Source organism: Ranitomeya imitator, chromosome 1 (assembly GCF_032444005.1).
Source record: "Ranitomeya imitator isolate aRanImi1 chromosome 1, aRanImi1.pri, whole genome shotgun sequence".
Lineage (NCBI taxonomy): Eukaryota > Metazoa > Chordata > Amphibia > Anura > Dendrobatidae > Ranitomeya > Ranitomeya imitator.
The window spans coordinates 247,457,214-247,477,081 of NC_091282.1; the positions used below are offsets into that span (position 1 = coordinate 247,457,214).

Genomic DNA, 19,868 nt, shown 5'->3' on the forward strand with positions numbered 1-19,868 from the left:
AAGGTGGAGAAGAAGGTGTTTAATATGTTAGCTTTTTCCTCGTCATCTACAACCATTCTTTCCTCACTATTTTTTAAGGGGCCTACATTTTCAGTTTTTATTCTTTTACTATTGATATAGTTGAAGAACAGTTTGGGATTAGTTTTACTCTCCTTAGCAATGTGCTTCTCTGTTTCCTTTTTGGCAGCTTTAATTAGTTTTTTAGATAAAGTATTTTTCTCCCTATAGTTTTTTAGAGCTTCAATGGTGCCATCCTGCTTTAGTAGTGCAAATGCTTTCTTTTTACTGTTAATTGCCTGTCTTACTTCTTTGTTTAGCCACATTGGGTTTTTCCTATTTCTAGTCCTTTTATTCCCACAAGGTATAAACCGCTTACACTGCCTATTTAGGATGTTCTTAAACATTTCCCATTTATTATCTGTATTATTAGTTCTGAGGATATTGTCCCAGTCTACCAGATTAAGGGCATCTCTAAGCTGGTCAAACTTTGCCTTCCTAAAGTTCAGTGTTTTTGTGACTCCCTGACAAGTCCCCCTAGTGAAAGACAGGTGAAACTGTACAATATTGTGGTCGCTATTTCCTAGATGCCCGACCACCTGCAGATTTGTTATTCTGTCAGGTCTATTAGATAGTATTAGGTCTAAAAGTGCTGCTCCTCTGGTTGGATTCTGCACCAATTGTGAAAGATAATTTTTCTTGGTTATTAGCAGAAACCTGTTGCCTTTATGGGTTTCACAGGTTTCTGTTTCCCAGTTAATATCCGGGTAGTTAAAGTCCCCCATAACCAGGACCTCATTATGGGTTGCAGCTTCATCTATCTGCTTTAGAAGTAGACTTTCCATGGTTTCTGTTATATTTGGGGGTTTGTAACAGACCCCAATGAGAATTTTGTTACCATTTTTCCCTCCATGAATTTCGACCCATATGGACTCGACATCCTCATTCCCTTCGCTAATATCCTCCCTTAAAGTGGACTTTAGACAAGACTTTACATAGAGACAAACCCCTCCTCCTCTCCGATTTTTACGATCCTTTCTAAACAGACTGTAACCCTGTAAGTTAACTGCCCAGTCATAGCTTTCATCTAACCATGTCTCGGTTATTCCCACTATGTCAAAGTTACCTGTAGATATTTCTGCTTCTAGTTCTTCCATCTTGTTTGTCAGGCTTCTGGCGTTTGCAAGCATGCAGTTTAGAGGATTTTGTTTTGTTCCAATCTCCTCGCTGTGGATTGTTTTAGAAATGTTCTTACCTCCCTTCTGAGTATGTTTTCCTGGATCTTCTTTGTTCAAGTCTAATGTTTTTCTTCCATAACTTACATCTGTTTATCTGCTGAATATCGGGTCATAGTACCAGTGTTTGTTATGTATATCTATTTGCCCATATTTATGGATTGATATCCTGATGTATTCTATTATGGTATGCTTCGGCTGTGGGTGGTGCCTTGGGCCCTTTGCTTTATAGTGTACTGCCATTTAGTGCTTCACCGTCCATACCCCTGTTCCTTTGTACCTGTTTCCATGTACTGATTTTAGCCTATTATAAATAAAGGTGATATTTTATGGGATCTATCTGCTTCTTGTGGTGATTAGGATATCTGTCGTTTTGCAGCTGTCCCTAAATGGTCCTTGGCATACATACATGGGGTGGTTTATCGGTTTCTTATACATATTTTGTGCAATATACCATAGTTTTTCCCTGTATGTAAAATGCATGTTACAATTTTGTCATGTGTCAGATGGGCACAGTCACACTCAAGACCGCTGCAGAGACAGATTCTGTCCATTTGGGATCGCCGCCAATCTTCACTAGACGATCCCTTGAGGCTATCAGGACCAGTATGGAGGTCTCTCCACTGGTGGACACAGACAGAGAACCTAAAGTTGGGTGTATTATGGTCCACCTACCCCTACGTAGTGGTCGCTACGGACGCCAGCGCATGGGGCTGGGGAGCTCCTCTACAAGGCAGAATCCTCCAGGGCAGGTGGCCAGTAAACATCAGAGACAGATCCTCAAACTTCAGAGAACTATATGCCATTTGGGAGGCCTTAAGACGAAATCGGCTCACGCTCTCAAATTGTCATGTCAGAATATATTCTGACAACTGTCTCATTCTTGAAACATCAGGGAGGCCCGAGACATTGACCACTGCAGGACCTAGCAGAAACAATATTCACTTATTTGCAAACAGAAGAAACTTGAAGGTCTCAAAATTCTTCTTTCCAGTCCACCACCTGAGAGCACCATTGGAGGACGTCCTTCTTACCCTCAGTGGGACAGGAACCACAAGCAGTTAAAAGGACCCTCCCCACTCCACCCACCAGTGTTTTTCCTGTCCCACTGCGGATAGGAACGGCAAGCATGTCCTCCGACAGTGCTGTGGGGATCGGGGGGCTCAGCCTTTCCCTTCCCCGCCGCAAGATATCTGCGGCTGATACCTGCTATGGGGGGTCCCTCCGCCTCCCCAGTGTAGCGCTGCTCCTGGAGGTCGGGTCCGCTTCCTCCTCGTGGGGGCTCTCGGTCCGGGTGCCTGTCTGCCGGGGGGTGAGTGCGGCGGCCGCTTCCAGCAGCGGCCGGCTCCAGCATGCGACCGCAACTTCCGGGTCCAGCTGCTGCGTCACTTCCGGTCGAGACGGCCGCGTCACTTCCGGTCGCGACCAGCGTGGAGGATGGCGCCGGCAGCAGCACCGGCCTCTGTGAGGGGCACAGCGTGGTCACCGCAGCGGCGGTAAGGAGGGCAGGATCAACCAGGTAAAACCTATATAATCTCACTAGGGGGGTCTGTATGCCGCCGGCCATCCTGACAAAAGGAGCACTCGGCTATACGTCCAGATTGTTATCTGCTATGGAGGAGACTGTCAGACCTGAGGGGGGACTGACCAGCTTCAGGGGCACGTGAGTGGGCTATGTTAAAGCCATACCACAAAGCTCACCCCTCCCCCTGCTTCCCTACTTACATACCCCACACATATCTCTATTTATCCTAGGCTGACCCTCCCATCCCCACAGCCGAAAGGAAAAAATTGGGGAAAAATAAATGTCCGATGTGTGCCACTAAGTTTCCAGAAAATTGGCGGAAACCATTGTGCAAATCGTGCACATCCAAGATTGTGGGTGATGAGCAGACGATGCTACTATCCAGTATGAGGACCATGATTCGACAGGAGGTTCAGGCTTCTATCTCAAGCTTGAATCTTTCCCAGGCAACTCAGTCAGAACCGCAGACTTCACGGAAGAAGCCAAGGGAAGAACATACTACCAGGGAGAATGGACTCCTCAGATTGCCGCAAAATCGTCAAATTTCAGGGAGCTATATGCGATCTGGAAAGTGTTGCGCCGGGCCCAGTCACTGGTCTGAGGCAGACACGTGAGAATACTGTCTGACAATGTCACAGCAGTGGCATTTCTGAGACACCAGGGAGGTCCGAGACATCCACCACTGCAACACTTAGCAGACCAGATTTTCAGGTGGGCAGAAAGATCTGTCAAAACCATCTCGGCAGTTCACCTGGAAGGTGCCAAGAATCAGGTAGCAGATTTCTTGAGCCGAAAGTCGGTACATCCCGGAGAATGGGAACTGAACCCGGAAATATTCAGCAGTCAGCAGTCTATGCCAGAAATGGGGAACACCTCAGGTGGACCTCTTTGCCAACAGGTCGAACACAAAGATCAGAGCATTTTTCTCTCTGAATCCTCTAGATGGAGCCACAGGAGTAGATGCCTTGTCTCAGTATTGGGGAGAAGGTCTCCTGTACGCATTTCCACCTCTTCCTCTAATACCGAAGACACTCAGGAAGATACGAGACGAGAAAGCAACCGTAATCCTGGTGGTTCCTTTTTGGCCGAAAAGAAGCTGGTTTTCTCTGCTATCCAGGATGTCAACAGAGGAACCAGTCTTACTACCGAACAGGCAGGACCTTCTACTTCAAGGTCCGGTGTTCCACAAGAATCCAGATTCTCTTCACCTATCTGCTTGGATCTTGAACGGCAAACCTTAAGATCCAGAGGCCTGTCAGAGGATGTCATTACCACACTCCAGGCAAGCAGAAAGTCGGTGACTTCGGCGATTTACAGCAAGATCTGGAAGCGGTACTGTTCTTTACTGGGAGAAGGTGCTGTGGATACTTCGAAACCGGATATTCCCAGCATCCTCGATTTCCTGCAACTCGGATTTGACAAGGGCCTTCGGCCTAGTACTCTAAAAGTACAGATTGCAGCACTTGGTGTCTTTTTTAATACATCACTAGCCTCCCATCCCTGGATAGCGAGATTTTCCAGGGCCACGCAGAGAATGAGGCCACTTGTGAGGAAATCAACTCCTCCTTGGGACCTAAACCTGGTCCTTAACACTTTGTGTAAAACCCCTTACTTACTGTCGGAAGATATGGACATAGCCAATCTCTCCTTTTAAGACTGCTTTCCTAATTGCCATAACATCGGCTAAAAGGCTGGGGGAGATACAGGCTCTTTCTATCCAGAATCCATATCTTCAAAACTTTGACGACAGCACTACTAGTCCCCTCCCACTGCAAGCTTATACTACTTACTAATGTGATGTAACATTGGTGTGTAATTGTAAATAAACTTTTTGCATCCATCCAGATGTGGTACCTAGAAAATCACTGGTGGGTGGAGTGGGGAGGGTCCTTTTAACTGCTTGTGGTTCCTGTCCCACTGAGGGTAAGAAAGACGTCCTCCAATGGTGCTGTCAGGTGGATTCCTGGAAATACAATTATCGGTAAGCACTAATTACCGTTTTCTGAACCCCTTGGATCTTCCAGATGGGATAGATGCCTTGAGCCAAAGGTGGATGGAACCTCTCTCATATGCATTTCCACCCCCGGCGCTGATTACAGCTGTTCTACGGAAGATCAAGGAGGACCAAGCAAAGGTCATTTTGATCGTTCCGTACTGGCCAAGAAGAAGCTGGTTCCCTCTACTAGGGGCCTTAGCAATCGAGAACCTAATCGAGCTGCCTCTTCAGGAGGATGTCATTCACCAGGGTCCGATTTACCATCCGAATCCAGGAAAGCCCCGTATTTCAGCTTGGATCCTGAAAGGGACATCTTGAAGGCTAAAGGCTTATCAGATCAGGTCATAGCCACTATCCAGGCTAGTAGAAAACCTGTAACATCAGCAATTTACCTAAAAATTTGGAAACGATTCTGTCTGGAGGGTGACAAGTCCGACGTTGTGACAGGCTCTCCTTACATTCCTAGTATCTTAAACTTCCTTCAGGAAGGGTTCAACAAGGGTCTTAGACCCAGCATCTTTAAAGGTACAGGTTTCAGCATTAAGCTCTTTCTTTGACTATCCTTAGCATCCGATTAAGAGAAATCTTCCTCATTGCATATGGCAAGATACTGTGAACAATTTTTCATGTTGTAGACGTTTTCTTTTATTTCATCTCAGATATCCGAGAGCTGATTGAAGTAGACGATGTAATGGAAGATGGAGCCCTTCGATTTGGTCCTAATGGAGGACTAGTGTACTGTATGGAGTATTTTGCTAATAACTTTGACTGGCTGGAGAGCTGCTTGGGCCATACTGAAGATGATTACATATTGTTCGACTGCCCAGGTACTTGGATATTCTTTGTATCTTCAGGGCAACATTTTGCTACTGCAGCATCTAGACAAATGGATTAACTGCAATGCTTGTTAAATATCTCCACATAGAACATCCGTGTGACATTAGATTTTTATGGATATATTTCCATGATTAACCTCAAACTTTTTTAAATTATGTACATTTTTAAATATATGAAAATGGATCACATACAGATGTCCATATAGATGAAAATTCTAATTTTCCTGGATGAAACTTGGTAAATTTTTCATACTCATCTGTCTCTGGCCTTTTATAGTGGGGATGTTCTAAAGATAATCTACTTCTGTAGACTTCTGGTCACACATTGTAATTGTGAATAGTATTGAAGTGGGTTGACATGTTGTGTGTTCTGTCTTTCTTTTTTTTTTCTTAACATGGTTTTACAAAATGACTACACCCTGGTTCAGTGGTTAGCACTGTAGTCTTGCAGTGCTGTGGCCCAGGGTTCAAATCCCACCAAGGACAACATCTGCAAGGAGTTAATATGTTCTCCCCATGTTTGGGTGGGTTTCCTACGGGTTCTCCGGTTTCCTCCCACACTCCAAAGACATACTGATATGAAATTTTTTTGGGGAGCCTCAATGGGGATTGTAAAGATAATGTTTGTATAGCACTGCGGAATAAGATTGCGCTATATAAGCGAGTAAAACAAAAAAATTGTGGTTTTCCCAAGAGTTTAGCAAACTTTTAGTGCCTTTATAAAGGTGAGTTCATGTGGATAATTCCAGCATAACTGAGCTTGTATTATTTTATCTAGGTCAAATTGAACTGTACACTCATCTGCCAGTTATGAAGTACCTGGTGGATCAGCTTCAGCAGTGGGAGTTCAGAGTCTGTGGTGTTTTCTTGGTTGATTCTCAATTCATGGTGGAATCTTTCAAGGTAAGTCTTACAGCCAAGCAGTAATATGAGCCATCGGAAAACATACCCTGGAGGTGACATCTGTGATGGAAAACAAAAAATATATGCAAAAAGAGGACCTCATTTCCAAAAAAAGACACTATATATCATGTAAAAAAAGAGAAAAAATATAAAACGACGATTAAAAACACCAAAGATTTGTATAATATATATCCGCCCAAGATTGAGCAAGAATAAACCGTCCTCAAATGAATATAATGGGTGCAGAGATGTAGTTGAACACACGCAAAAATAAAAAAATACACATAATGTAATACAATTGAAAAAATATTTGTACAGTGGGTGCATAATAAATGTTTCAAAGCCTAATACCGTATATACTCGAGTATAAGCCGAGATTTTCAGCCCACTTTTTTGGGCTGAAAGTCCCCCTCTCGGCTTATACTAGAGTCATACCCAGGGGTCGGCGGGGGCTGTCTAATTATACTCACCTGCTCCTGGCACGGTCCCTGCAGGTCCCTGCTTCCCCGGCGCTGCAGCTTCTTCCTGTAGTGAGCGGTCACATGGTACCGCTCATTACAGTAATGAATATGCGGCTCCACCTCCCATAGGGGTGGGGCCGCATATTCATTACTGTAATGAGCGGTAACGGTGACCGCTCACTACAGGAAGAAAATGCGTCGCCGGGGAACAGACCTGCAGCGACGGCGCCAGGAACAGGTGAGTATGACGGGGGCAGTGTGCGATATTCACCTGCTCCTTGTTCCACCGTCGGCGCCGCTGTGTCTTCCGCAGTGATGCTCAGGTCAGAGGGCGCGGTGACACGATTAGTGCGCGCCGCCCTCTTCCTGAACGTCGGTGCAGAGGATGGGGAAGACACAGCGGCGGTCAGCGGTGGAACGGGGAGCAGGTGACCATAGAAAGTGTTGGGGGCTGGAGAGTTGAGTATGTAATTTTTTTTTTATTTTTTTTAATCGCAGCAACAGCATATGGGGCAAATATCTGTATGGAGCATCTTATGTGGCCATGTGCAGCATTATATGGGGGCAAATATCTGTATGGAGCATCTTATGGGGTCATAATCAACATTTGTGGAGCATTAGACAGGGCAAATATCTGTATGGAGCATCTTATGTGGCCATGTGCAGCATTATATGGGGGCAAATATCTGTATGGGGCCATGTGCAGCATTATATGGGGGCAAATATCTGTATGGAGCATCTTATGGGGCCATAGTCAGCATTTGTGCAGCATTATATGGGGCATATTTTAATATGGAGCATCTTATGGAGCCTGTTGTGAATTCCGCTCTTGGGCTCCCTCCGGTGGTTTTAAGTGGAATGGCTGCTCCTTGGATTTAGCAGTCAGCAGCTGCTTCCACTGATTGTCTATTCTGCTCGGCTATTTAACCTGGCTCTTTCCTTCAGCTTGTACCACTTGTCAATAGTTCCTGGTTGGATTCACATCTCTTTGGATTTCCCTGTTATCCTGACCAGTTCAGCAAAGCTAAGTCCTTGCTTGCTTTTTTCTGTCCACAGGTTGTGGACTTATCCGTTCTGTGCTTTCTATGTTTGTCCAGCTTGTCAGTATGAATTAATTCTGTGTAGCTGGAAGCTCTGGGAAGCAGATTTACCCTCCACACCTTTAGTCAGGTGTGGAGATTTTTGTAAACTGTGTGGATTTTTGTAGTGTTTTATACTGACCACACAGTATTCCATCCTGTCCTTTCTATCAAGCTAGACTGGCCTCCTGTGCTCATCCTGGTTTCATTCTGTGTATGTCTTTTCCCTCTCCACTCAGTCATTACTTGTGGGGGGCTATCTATCCTTTGGGGATTTTCTCTGAGGCAAGATAGTTTTCCTGTTTCTATCTTTAGGGGTAGTTAGTTCTCAGGCTGTGACGAGGTGCCTAGGGAGTGTCAGGAGCATCCCACGGCTACTTCTAGTGTTGTGTTAAGCTTAGGGACTGCGGTCAGTACAGATACCACTTCCTTTAGAGCTCGTCCCATGTTGCTCCTAAACCACCAGATCATAACAGGAGCCCATCATAAACTGTATGGAGCATTATATTTTATGATTCAATATTGATATTCAAAAACACTTAACCTACTGATGTCTCAATTAATTTTACTTTTATTGGTATCTATTTTTATTTTTGAAATTTACCAGTAGCTGCTGCATTTTCCACCCTAGGCTTATACTCGAGTCATTAAGTTTTCCCTGTTTTCTTTATCGCTTCATTGGGGGACACAGGACAACCGTGGGTGTATGCTGCTGCTGCTAGGAGGCTGACGCTATGCAAAAAGGAAGAAAACACCTGGCTCCTTCCTGGCAGTATACACCCACCGACAGGCACCAAGCACCTCAGTTTGTGCTTAGTGTCTGTAGGAGGCGGACCTGGATCTTCAGATCCGCTGCTAACCCGGTTTGCCTTACAGGTTTTATTATTTTTATTAACGATTTTGTTTTCTCTTTCAGATACAGCATTTAGGGAATCAGGGTGTAATATCTCACCCTGCCTCCCAAGGAGGGCGACTGAGCGAGCAGTGTGGTGTCGCCCACATCGCAACTCTGTCTGCCGGCAGGACAGTATCCCCTGTCGCCCTCCCAGGTGCTCCAGGGTCTATACGGTGGCGGTCCTAGCCAAAACAGTCCCCCTCACCCCTCTCCTCGGAGAGGGCTGAGAGGAAGACTGGTCACCAGCGGTGACCTTCCCCCTTGTCTTAGGGGTTGAGACCGTCTTCTGGATGAAGGATTTCATATCCAGCGACCCTTCACTTTACGGGCCCCTGGACGATCCTCTATTCCCCTGTGGAACTGGACATGAGAAGGTAAAAGATCCAGCGCTTTTACCCTGTACCAGAGCTGCAGAACTACTCCCGGCCTTTTTACTTTCGTCTTTACCGCTACAGCTGGCCACGCCCCTCCCAGTAGACCACGGCCCGGTAGGCCACGCCCCTTCCCAGAGGCTCTTTTCCGGCGCTCTTTATTTTCCTCCACTAATGATCGCTCTTACAAACGGGAACGCCCCCCCTTCTCTCTGTGCGACCCTATCAGGAGCCTTTGCTCATTCTACAGCACAGCTCCGCCCTTTCTTCACCGCTGGGACTTCCTGTCTTGCAGCTCCGTGCATACGAGGCATTGTGCATTGGGGGACACAGACAACTCTGCTCTGCGGTGCGGTAGTCTTTCCATATCGGCCCCTCTCTCGGTATTATCCATACCTCTGTAGGTCATCTAGGTCTATTCTGTAGGATAGCGCTGCAGAATCTCCTTATGTCCAACTCTTCTGGAGCCTTCCCTCCCAAACCTACCATAACTCATTACGCTTGCGCTCGTTGCAAGATAAAGTGGTCAGTAGGCCAATCGCCGCCTCTCTGCCAGTCCTGCAGTCCTCCTGCCATGTCTGCCCCGCAGGAAGCTTCTGACTCTCGGGATGGGGGCGCTCCCCCTCCCCCCGAGTGGGCCGTTGCTATCTCGCAGTCGGTCTCTGATTTGACTAAGGTGTCTCAGTCTCGGTCCAGGCGCTTGAACGTCTTCCACAGCTACCTACAGCCACCAGTGCACCGGCCATCTCTCATGGCGAGCCGGCCGCACCTGACCCTGAACCACAAGGAGACAAGCCAGCTAGCCGTTATAGAAAGAGGACTCTGGCTCCTCGTCTGGTTCTCCGGGCCCCTCCGCAGCGCTCAAGCTGCTCTCCTCCTCCCAATTCCCCTCTTCGGAGGAGGACCTTGGCTCTGATCTGGATTCCCAGGCCGGTTCTGACTCAGATTCAGACCAGGCTTCTAGCACGCAGGCTATAGTAGATAGTCTTATTTCGGCTATCTCGCAAACCCTGAAACTAAAACAAGACGAGGCTTCCCCCCCAGGATTCCTCCGTCTCTTTTAAGCGAGTGAAGCATCCTCCTTGCTTTTTTCCTAACCATGATGAGTTTGAGTCTACCCTGTCTAAAGACTGGGAACATCCTGAAAAGCGTTTCTCGGGTAGAAAACATCTAGACGTTCTCTATCCCTTTAGCGCCGATCTACTTTCTAAGTGGGCTGAGTCTCCCAAGGTGGAGCTGCCGATCTCTCGTCTCTCTTCTAAGACTGTTCTTTCCTTACCGGATGGTGCGTCGCTTAAGGACGCATCGGACAGACAAATTGAGGCGCTGGCCAAGTCAGCCTTTGGAGCAACTGGTGCCTCCCTCTGTCCCAGCTTCGCTTCCACCTGGGTGGCTAAGGCCATCTCTGCCTGGGCCAAGATCCTTCGTTGGGGCATCTTGGCTTCACCCTCCCCTACCGAGCTGGCTGACCTCGCAGACCAGATTAACCACGCAGGACAATACTTTCTCACTGCCTCTCTAGACGCAGCAGCCTGTTCGGCCAGGGCAAGCAGCAACATTGTCGCTATCCGTCGCATTCTTTGGCTGAAGGCTTGGAATGCAGATGCTACGTCCAAAAAGTCTCTCACCAACTTAGCATTTCAAGGTTCCAGGCTTTTTGGCACTTGTCTGGATCAAATTATCTCAGACGCGACTGGGGGCAAGAGTACGTCTCTCCCCCCAGTCCAAGCCAAGACGTTTCTTTGTTTCACAAAGGGTCCTCGGACATTTCGTCCCTTTCGGCCGTTTGCGGCCTCAGACTCCTCATCTCAACAAGAGCACCCGCTACCTCGGGTGAACGCAGAAAACCCTCTTACAAGCCAGCTCCCACATGGAGGTCCAGGGCTCAGCCTCCCAGGGCTTCCGGATCTCGTTCTAACAGATACCGTTCTAAGTGACAGGTCGCCCCCACCTGGGAGTCTTTCCAGGGTGGGAGGCAGGCTTCTTCTCTTCAAGGACACCTGGCTGTCATTGATCATCGACGTCTGGGTCAGAGAGATCATTTACAAAATCGAATTTTCCACCCTCCCGGAAAATCGCTTCTTCCTCTCTCGACCGCCAAAGCAACCATCTCATTTACCCGTTTTGCTTCAAGCTGTGGCTTTTTTTCCGGGTTCTGCTCGAATCTTTTTGTAGTCCCAAAGAAGAATGGGTCTCTCCGCCCTATCCTGGATTTGAAGCTTCTGAACCGCCACGTCCAACCTCGCCTCTTCAGGATGGAACCCCTACGGTCAGTGATCGCTTCCATGGAACCCGGGGAGTTCCTCTGTTCGGTCGACATTCAAGATGCGTACCTTCATGTCCCCATCTGTGTACGGCATCAGAGATTTCTCCGGTTTGTGATCGAAGACAATCACTACCAATTCACGGCCCTTCCCTTCGATTTAGCGCCGACCCCCAGGGTCTTCACAAAAATCATGGCGGCGGTCATGGCCCTCCTTCGTTCCAGGGGGATTCTCATTATCCCTTACCTGGACGATCTGTTGATCAAGGGACAGTCTCGCCCAGACTGTGCTCAGTCTCCAGGTCTCCCTGGACACCCTGACCCGTCTCGGCTGGATTATCAACCGGGCCAAGTCCTCCCTGATTCCGTCCCAACGACTGTCCTTCCTGGGCATGGTGTTCGACACGAACTTGGCTTGGGTCTTTCTCCCGAAGGACAAGTTCTCAGTTCTCCTCAAAGCGGTCCGTCTTCTCAAACCCCCAGCTCCCCGGTCGTTTTGGTTCTGCAGAGAGTCCTGGGGAAGATGGTGGCATCCATGGAGGCCGTACCCTTCGCCCAGTTCCACACCCACCCTCTACAGCTATTCCTCCTATCCACCTGTAACAGGTCTTTGGGTTCCGTGGGCCATCCCGTCCACCTTCCTCTCCAGGTTCGTCAGTCCCTAACCTGGTGGACGCTGTCCACCTCTCTCCTGAGAGGAAGATCATTCCTTCCCCTTCAGTGGCAGGTTATCACCACCGATGCCAGCCTACTCAGGTGGGGAGCAGTCTTCCGACATCACACGGCTCAGGGCCGTTGGACCACCCAGGAAGCTCTCCTTCCCATCAACCTCCTGGAGATCAGGGCAATCTTCCTTGCGCTACTCCCACTGGCAGTCTCTTCTGACGGGTCTCCCCGTCCGCATCCAGTCGGACAATGCCACGGCCGTGGCATACTTAAACCACCAGGGCAGCACATGCAGCGGCCAAGTTATAGCAGAGGCGGCAAAGATCCTTCGGTGGGCGGAACGCCACGTTCCGGCCATATCAGTCGTTCATATTCCGGGGGTCGAAAACTGGGCAACCGACTTCCTCAGTCGCCAGGGTCTAGCAGCGGACGAGTGGTCTCTCCACCCCGCAGTCTTCGACCAAATTTGCCTTCGCTGGGGAACCCCCGACATCGACCTTATGGCGTCCCGGATGAATCAGAAAGTCCCTCAGTTTGTCGCCAGATCCCGGGACCCTCTTGCCGTGGGCCACGACGCTCTGGTAATTCCATGGGCCCAGTTCCAGTTTCCCTACCTTTTCCCTCCTCTCCCCTTGATTCCAAGGCTGGTAAAGATCAAGTTAGAAGGGATTCCGGTCATACTGATAGCGCCGGACTGGCCAAGGTGTCCGTGGTACGCCGAGCTCGTAAACATGCTCGCGGACACTCCCTGGAGACTCCCCGGTCGGCCAGACCTCCTCTCGCAGGGACTTCTCTACCACCAGAGTTCTCAGTCGCTGAGTTTAATGGCATGGCGGTTGAGGCCGCAGTCTTGAAGGACTCTGGTCTCTCTCCCCAGGTCATACAGACCATGATCAGAGCCAGAAATCCGGCGTCTTCTTGCATTTACCATAGGTACTGGAAGGCTTTTTTCCGGTGGTGTGAAACAAATGAGGTTTTTCCAATGTCCTTTTCTCTTCCAGATTTTCTTGGTTTCCTCCAGTCTGGTCTCGATGCAGGCTGATCTCTCAGCACCCTCAAGGGACAAGTTTCTGCTCTATTGATCCTTTTCCAGAGTGACCTGTCCTCCATTCACCAGGTTAGGACTTTTCTACAGGGAGTTGCGCATATCGCTCCCCCCTTTCCGTTCTCCTTTAGAACCTTGGGACCTCAACCTGGTCCTCGGTGCTCTTCAGGCTGCTCCTTTTGAGCCTCTCCAGGACGTGCCTTTTTCCCTTCTCTCTTGGAAGGTGGCTTTCCTCATCGCCATCACATCCATCAGGAGGGTTTCTGAGTTGGCATCTCTTTCTTGCTGCTCCCCCTTCCTTATTCTTCATCAGGATAAGGTCGTTCTTAGACCGGTTCACGAATTCCTTCCCAAGGTGGTCTCGGCTTTCCACATCAATGAGGACATAGTCCTTCCATCATTTTGCCCTTCTCCGGCTCCTCCCTTGGAGAAGTCCCTTCACAAACTCTACATGGTCAGGGCTATTCGGGTCTATCTTTCTAGAACCGCTCCCTTCCGTCAATCCGATTCTCTCCTTGTTGTCTCCGAGGGTCGTCGGAAGGGCCTTCAAGCATCTAAATCCACTATCTTGCGTTGGATTCGTTCTGCAATATCAGAATCGTACCGTGTTCAGGAGGCACGTCCTCCTTTGGGGGTGCGAGCCCACTCCACCAGAGCTGTCGGAGCTTCTTGGGCTGTTCGCCACCAGGCTTCTGCCTTGCAAGTTTGCAAGGCTGCAACCTGGTCGTCCTTGCACACTTTTACGAGGTTCAATAGGGTTCATACCCAAGTCTCGTCCGATGAAGGTCTTGGTAGAAAGGTACTGCAGGCGGCAGTCGACCTGAACCATTCCTTGTATTCTTTCTACCCACCACTTTCTGGGACTGCTTTTGGACATCCCACGGTATTCCTGTGTCCCCCAATGAAGCGATAAAGAGGGATTTTTGGTACTTATCGTAAAATCTTTCTTGGAGCCTTCATTGGGGGACACAGCACCCTCCCTAATGTTCTGGTACCGTTTTGGGGTCTAGGTGACCCAGTTGAGTTGGTACTTCTTCTACTGCTTTTTACACCAACTGAGGTGCTTTGTGCCTGTCGGTGGGTGTATATTGCAAGGGAGGAACCAGGTGTTTTTTGTTTTTTTTTTCTCCTTTTTGCATAGTGTCAGCGCAGCAGCAGCAGCCGCCGCCGCCCACGGTGGTCCTGTGTTCCCCAATGAAGGATCCAAGAAAGAGATTTTACGGTAAGTACAAAAAATCCCTCTTTTTGTGGCAAAATTAGGGGGGTCGGCTTATACTCGAGTATATACGGTAACTTATAATTAGGGTTTGGAACCTCATATTTACACCCATTCTTCATAGGTTTTTTAAAAAATTTTTATTGCAATATATTATTAGGTCGGCGTAGGGAAATAGTCTGTATTTTACAGGCGTAATACACAGAAATGATCCCAAAACAGCTATCCGTAGGCAGGGTGTGGCTGTGTATGTTGCGAACGTAAACCTCCGTATGGCATCCGTACAGCAAGATTTTTTTTCGTCGGCTTGCAAAATGGACATAGAACGGATCCATTCAAATATTTGTGAAAGTGTGTACATATATATATATGTATGTATACGTGTGTGTGTGTGTGTGTGTGTGTGTGTGTGTGTGTATATGTATATATATATATATATGTGTGTGTGTGTGTGTGTGTGTGTGTGTGTGTGTGTGTGTGTATATATACATACATGCATACATGCATGCATGCATACATACATACATACATACATACATACATACATACATACATACATATATATACCCTGTTTCTCTGAAAATAGGGTGCCCCCCCCGAAAGTAAGGCATGCTAGGGGGAGCACTGTGCCTGCTAGTATAATCACCCCCCCCTGAAAATAAGGCATACCTTGTTCTGTGCATGGGGCATTCAGTTGTGTCTCGCTGCCGCTGTCCGGTGCCCGCCACTGCAGCTGTTCGCAGGAGTTAATCACAGCCTCGGAGCTGTGTGCCGATCTCTGCTCATGAGCCCTGCACCAATCACAGCGCAGGAGACATGGGCCAGCTGACATCATCCATAGCCTCTGATTGTTCATGGGCTGTGATTGGCCCAGGGCTCCTGCGCTCTGATTGGCCCAGGGCTCATTTAAGGACAGTGCTATTGCTACACATGATATGGGCCAGTGATTCTGAAAGAAGTGGAGTCACAAGAAATTCCACAGGAACTTCAGAGTTTGGATTGTTATGATGATGTTCCAGAAGATGATGACATGGTTGTCATTGAATAAGTCTTGTTTTGTGTTATTAAATATTGAGATCAGTAAATGAACCATTGTTCGTTGTTTTACATGTTGTACTTGGAAATACCGTAATTATACGGTAGTAACAAGAAATTCTTGATACGATTCACAGTTTATTTGATTCTACTGTTTTGTGATGACTACTTTTCAACATACGCTGGTATGTTAATAAATGCTAATTTTTTTTTGTTCCAAAAGAATTTGTCAATTCTTTTTCTTGAGAAAATAAGACACAGTGCAACTTTCGGAGCAAAAATCAATATAAGACGGTGTCTTATTTTCGGGGAAACAGAAAATGTATGTATATATGTATGTGTGTGTGTATATGTGTATCCTACCAGCTGTTTCCCTGTGATTCTTGCCCAAAATGTGACTCCTCCACCACCTTGCTGACGTCACAGCCTTGTTGGGACATGGGTTGCTTGACACTCATCAGTAAACAAGATTATTTGGAAATTAGTGTTCATGTATGTCTGGACCCACTTTAACCTTTTCTGCTTGTGAACACTGTTTAAGGGTGGCTGAATATTAGGTTTATGCACCACAGCAAGCCTTTGAAGGATCCTACACCTTGAGGTTCGAGGGACTCCAGAGGCACCAGCAGCTTCAAATAACTGTTTGCTGCTTTGTATTGGTGTTTTGGCAGCTGCTCTCTTAATCCCATGAATTTGTCTGGCAGAAACCTTCCTCATTATGCCTTTATTTGCATGAACTCTGTCTGTGCTCTGTTTCAGTCACAAATCTCTTCACAGTATGATGACCACTCTTACGTTTTCGTGGAATATCTAATGTTTTCATACCTTGTCCAAGGCATTGCACTGTTTAATGCTTTTCAGCAGCAGAGAGATCCTTTTTAGTTCCCATATTACTTGAAACCTGTGGCCTGCTTAATAATGTGGAACATCATTTTTTAAGTAGTTTTCCTTTAATTAGAATCACCTGGAAAACTAATTATCACATGTGTTTAAGATTGATTTCAGTGATCCATTGAGCCCTGAGACACAATACCATCCATGAATTTATTTAAAAAACAAAACAATTAAATCTTTGACACTTAAATCCAATTTGCATAATAATTTGGAACAGTGTATAGTATGTACCTGTCATCTCCTGTATATAGTATGTACCCGTGTCATCTCCCCCTGTATATAGTATGTACCCGTGTCATCTCCCCCTGTATATAGTATGTACCCGTGTCATCTCCCCCTGTATATAGTATGTACCCGTGTCATCTCCTCCTGTATATAGTATGTACCCGTGTCATCTCCCCCTGTATATAGTATGTACCCGTGTCATCTCCCCCTGTATTAGACCTCGTTCACACGTTGTGTGGTCAGTATTTTAACCTCCATATTTGTAAGCTAAATTGGCAGCCTGATAAATCTCCAGCCAACAGGAAGCCCTCCCCCCTGGCCGTATATATTGGCTCACACATACACATAATAGACAGGTCATGTGACTGACAGCTGCCGTATTTCCTATATGGTACATTTGTTACTCTTGTAGTTTGTCTGCTTTTAATCAGATTTTTATTTTTGATGGACAATACCAGACTTGGTGTGTTTTAGGGCGAGTTTCATGTGTCAAGTTGTGTGTGTTCAGTTGCATGTGGCTACATGCATGTAGCGACTTTTGTGAGATGATTTTAGTGTGGCGACATGCGTGTAGCAGCTTTGTGTATGTCGAGTTGCATGTGACAGGTTAGTGTGGCAAGTTGTGTGCAGCAAGTTTTGCGCGTGGCGAGTTGTGTGTGTGTGTGTGGTGCGTTTTGAGTATTTGCAAGTTTTGTGTGAGGCAACTTTTGCATGTGTTGGAACTTTTGTGCATGTGGCAATTTTTCCGCGTGTGCAAGTTTTGCGTGTGGCTAGTTTTCCATGAGGTGAGTTTTGCACGTGTGGCTAGTTTTACGTGAGCCTAGTTTTGCATGTGGCGAGTTTTGCGCATGGCGAGTTTTGAGCGGCGACTTTTGTGTTTCGACTTTTATGTGGCGAGGTTGGTGTATGTGTGGTGAAATGTGTGCTGGGGGTGGTATGTGTTCAAGCACGTGGTAGTGTGTGGCGCATTTTGTGTGTGTGTGTACATATCCCCATGTGTGGTGAGTATCCTATGTCGGGGCCCCACCTTAGCAACTGTACGGTATATACTCTTTGGCGCCATCGCTCCCACTCTTTAAGGCCCCCTTGTTCACATCTGGCAGCTGTCAATTTTCCTCCAACACTTTTTTATTTAACGTTTTCCCCATCATGTAGATAGGGGCAAAATTGTTTGGTGAATTGGAACGTGCAGGGTTAAAATTTCGCCTCACAACATAGCCTATGACGCTCTCGGGGTCCAGACGTGTGACTGTGCAAAATTCTGTGGCTGTAATTGTGACGGTGCAGATGCCAATCCCGGACATACACACAGCTTTATATATTAGATATACATACACACTAGATGGTGGCCCGATTCTAACGTATCAGGTATTCTAGAATATGTAGGTAGTATATACCACAGGCTACGTACTATATTGCACAGTGACGTAGTATATAGCACAACCGACGTAGTGTATAACATGGGCACGTAGTGTATTGCACAGCTACGTAGTGTATTGTACAGGCACGTAGTATATTGGTCAGCCACGTAGTAGATAACATAGCCACGTCGTATATCGTAGTATATTGCACTGCCACGTAGTATATAACAGAGCCACTTAGTATATTGCACAGTCGACGTAGTATATAACAGAACCGACACAGCCACATAGTATATTGCCCAGCTACATAGTATATAGCAGGGGTCCCCAACTCCAGTCCTCAAGGCCCACCAACAGGTCATGTTTTCAGGATTTCCTTTGCATTGCACAGGTGATGCAATTATTACCTGGGCAAGACTAAGGAAATCCTGAAAACATGACATGTTGGTGGGCCTTGAGGACTGGAGTTGGGGACCCCTGGTATATAGCACAGAGATGTAGTATATAACAGAGCCCACGCAGTATGTAACACAGCCCACGTAATATATAGCTATATATATATTGTATGTATGTGTATATACCGTATATATGTGTGTGTGTGTGTGTATATATATATATATATATATATATATATTTTTAGATTGTGGCCCGATTCTAACGCATCGGGTATTCTAGAATATGCATGTGCCCGTAGTATATGGACAATGATGATTCCAGAATTCGCGGCAGATTGTGCCCGTCGCTGATTGGTCGTGGCAACCTTTATGACATCATCGTCGCCATGGCAACCATTATGACATCTACGTCGATACTGTGCCCGTCGCTGAATCAGAAACATGGGATTTCTACGTCCTTTATGACATCATCGTCGCTGTGTCCGTTGCTGATTGGTCGAGGCTTGGCGGCCTCGACCAATCAGACGCGGGATTTCTACGTTGATACTGTGCCCGTCGCTGATTGGTCGAGGCCTGGCGGCTTCGACCAATCAGAGACGCGGGATTTCCAGGAAAGACAGACAGACAGACAGACGGAAAAACCCTTAGACAATTATATATATATATAGACTAGATTGTGGCCCGATTCTAACGCATCGGGTATTCTAGAATATGCATGTCCCCGTAGCATATGGACACTGATGATTCCAGAATTCGCGGCAGACTGTGCCCGTTGCTGATTGGTCGAGGCAACCTTTATGACATTATCGTCGCCATGGCAACCATTATGACATCTACGTCGATACTGTGCCCGTTGCTGATTGGTCGAGGCCTCGACCAATCAGAGACGCGGGATTTCTACGTCGATGCTGTGCCGGTCTCTGATTGGTCGAGGCCTGGCGGCCTCGACCAATCAGAGACGTGGGATTTCCAGGACAGACAGACGGAAAAACCCTTAGACAATTATATATATAGACTAGATGGCGGCCCGATTCTAACGCATCAGGTATTCTAGAATATGCATGTCCCCGTAGTATATGGACAATGATGATTCCAGAATTCGCGGCACACTGTGCCCGTCGCTGATTGGTCGAGGCAACCTTTATGACATCATCGTCGCCATGGCAACCATTATGACATCTACGTCGATACTGTGCCCGTCGCTGAATCAGAAACGTGAGATGTCTACGTCCTTTATGACATCATCGTCGCTGTGCCCGTTGCTGATTGGTCGAGGCCTGGCGGCCTCGACCAATCAGAGACGTGGGATTTCCAGGACAGACAGACAGAAAGACAGACAGACAGACGGAAAAACCCTTAGACAATTATATATATATATAGATAAATATTTTTGCATATGCGCACATACATACACACATACATGCACACACATATATAGTCATGGCCAAAAGTATTGACACCCCTGCAATT

The 19,868-nt window shown here is 47.2% G+C and overlaps 1 protein-coding gene across 2 annotated transcripts in view; it reads left to right on the plus strand.

The window, feature by feature from the left end:
• Nucleotides 1–19,868, plus strand: part of GPN3 (GPN-loop GTPase 3) — a 76,934-nt gene that overhangs the window by 6,347 nt on the left and 50,719 nt on the right. For both annotated transcript variants that reach the window (XM_069755188.1, XM_069755191.1), the window contains exons 3-4: nucleotides 5,413–5,580; nucleotides 6,368–6,492. In XM_069755188.1, the coding sequence (XP_069611289.1) occupies nucleotides 5,413–5,580; nucleotides 6,368–6,492 (293 nt within the window). The remainder of the gene's footprint in view (nucleotides 1–5,412; nucleotides 5,581–6,367; nucleotides 6,493–19,868) is intronic.